Below are 1733 nucleotides of genomic sequence, written 5' to 3'. Positions count from 1 at the left end.
TTATTATTGCTGATCCAATATATGAGTGGGTTAATTGCCTTATTCCCAATTGGTATTTCACTAGAAGTTGATGTATAATTATCCTCGTAGCAGGCGAATTTCTATTAACAGATTGACAATAAATGTCCTTGAAAAGCCAGCCAATGAAATGACATTTAATAGTGACACTCCAAATGGAAACCTCTGAAACTAATATGATATGATTAGACACGTTCATTTACAGGATTCAAGAAATTACTTGACAGGTTATATGATTATTCTGTTTTGTATGTGTAAATAAATGTCGTGTTATACATATATATTTTTCCAGAAATCAAGGTGAGGAGAGGTCGTAATTAATTAGATAGTATACAATGATCTGATGATTAACGTGGGTTTAATTTGTAAAATTTGTAGTATGTGTTGTCAGTTACATTTATGCATGGAATTACAACAAAAATTATATGAAAATAATGAGATATAAGATTATTTTAATCTAATAAAATCTTATCGTTGTCATGCCGATGAATGGACATATTTAATGACAAATAAATCCTCACCGAATGTGCAAAAAAATGGAGAATTTCAAAGCACCAGTAAAAAGAAATTATACACATCTTTTTTCTGCAACTTTGAGTGTCAAAAGAACTATAGTGTTAGATATGTTATATTTTGATGTTATAAGTGTAAGCGAAAGGTTAGAAATTTCCTATAAGCCTGTCAATACAGAAATAGATTATACATATAATGGTCTTCCATTGCTGGAGTCCTTTAGGAGGAATTAGAAAACTGAAATGTATTTAGAAAATTTAAAGACGCGAGTTAAAAAGTCGAATAAGCTATTTCATGTTATTTATAAAATTAGTTTTACCTTTCGAACGCAGTTCTAATGGCACTTTAACTAATTATTTCATTATGAGAATGTTGAGCTTTAACGAAATATCTATTTATATAAACTGAAAAAACTTTATTTCATGATTTAATTCATTTCTAAAGAGCACTTTCATCTCAAAACTGCTAAAGCAACATCCTTCGGAATGCAGAAATTATACGGAAAAAGATATTCTAAAGGTTTCTCAGAAGCTCTTGTCTTTTACATTTTGTGAAAAATATAAAGTCGAAATGAATTCAGATATTGATTTTCTGTTCATAATTTTCGTTATAAAAAATTCACCCTTTGTTCTACAGTACAGGCATATCAAAGAGTTGCGAAAACAGTCTGTCTGATTCGAACTCTGTTTTACTGCATTTTTTATTCATGTCGTTTTTTTTTCTCAAGTGTCCATTTCTGTATTGATAGTAAAATTTACTATTTACATTCAAAACTAGACCATTTGAGTTGAAGATGTTTTCTCAATTGTAATTACATTTATACTCATAGTGGTATTATACAACCATCAAACAACTTTCAAGTTGATTTTATAATTAATCTTCGCACATCTGTTACTTCCTCATATTTGTTACTTTGATTAAAGTTATATTAAAGTTATCAAATTTCATTAGCTTCTATTCTAATTTTTAAAATGGAGAATATATTTTTCAAATAAATTTTATGGAGAATTACGACGATATTCTAAGAAGGAAGTTGTATTCGTACCTTCATTCCCTCAGCTCGTTGGTAATCTGGCCAGCTGCACGAGAACACGATAGACCTTCCAGAAGAGTTCAGTGCCTTGGTCATTTGAGGGTAGACTAATGTGGAAAAAATTATTTGTAATATATCAGATTAATTTCTCTCTCTCTTTATATATATA

At 29.2% G+C, this 1733-nt stretch overlaps 1 protein-coding gene across 1 annotated transcript in view; it reads right to left on the bottom strand.

Moving 5' to 3' along the window:
- Window positions 1–1733, bottom strand: part of LOC106460381 (alpha-N-acetylgalactosaminidase-like) — a 22474-nt gene that overhangs the window by 11550 nt on the left and 9191 nt on the right. The window contains exon 5 of the mRNA XM_013920075.2: window positions 1577–1671. Coding sequence (XP_013775529.1) covers window positions 1577–1671 — 95 coding nt within the window. The remainder of the gene's footprint in view (window positions 1–1576; window positions 1672–1733) is intronic.

This window comes from Limulus polyphemus, unplaced genomic scaffold, assembly GCF_000517525.1.
Source record: "Limulus polyphemus unplaced genomic scaffold, Limulus_polyphemus-2.1.2 Scaffold762, whole genome shotgun sequence".
Taxonomy (NCBI): Eukaryota; Metazoa; Arthropoda; class Merostomata; order Xiphosura; family Limulidae; genus Limulus; species Limulus polyphemus.
The sequence above is the reverse complement of the archived record's forward strand: the minus strand, read 5'-3'. Positions and strand labels throughout refer to the sequence as shown.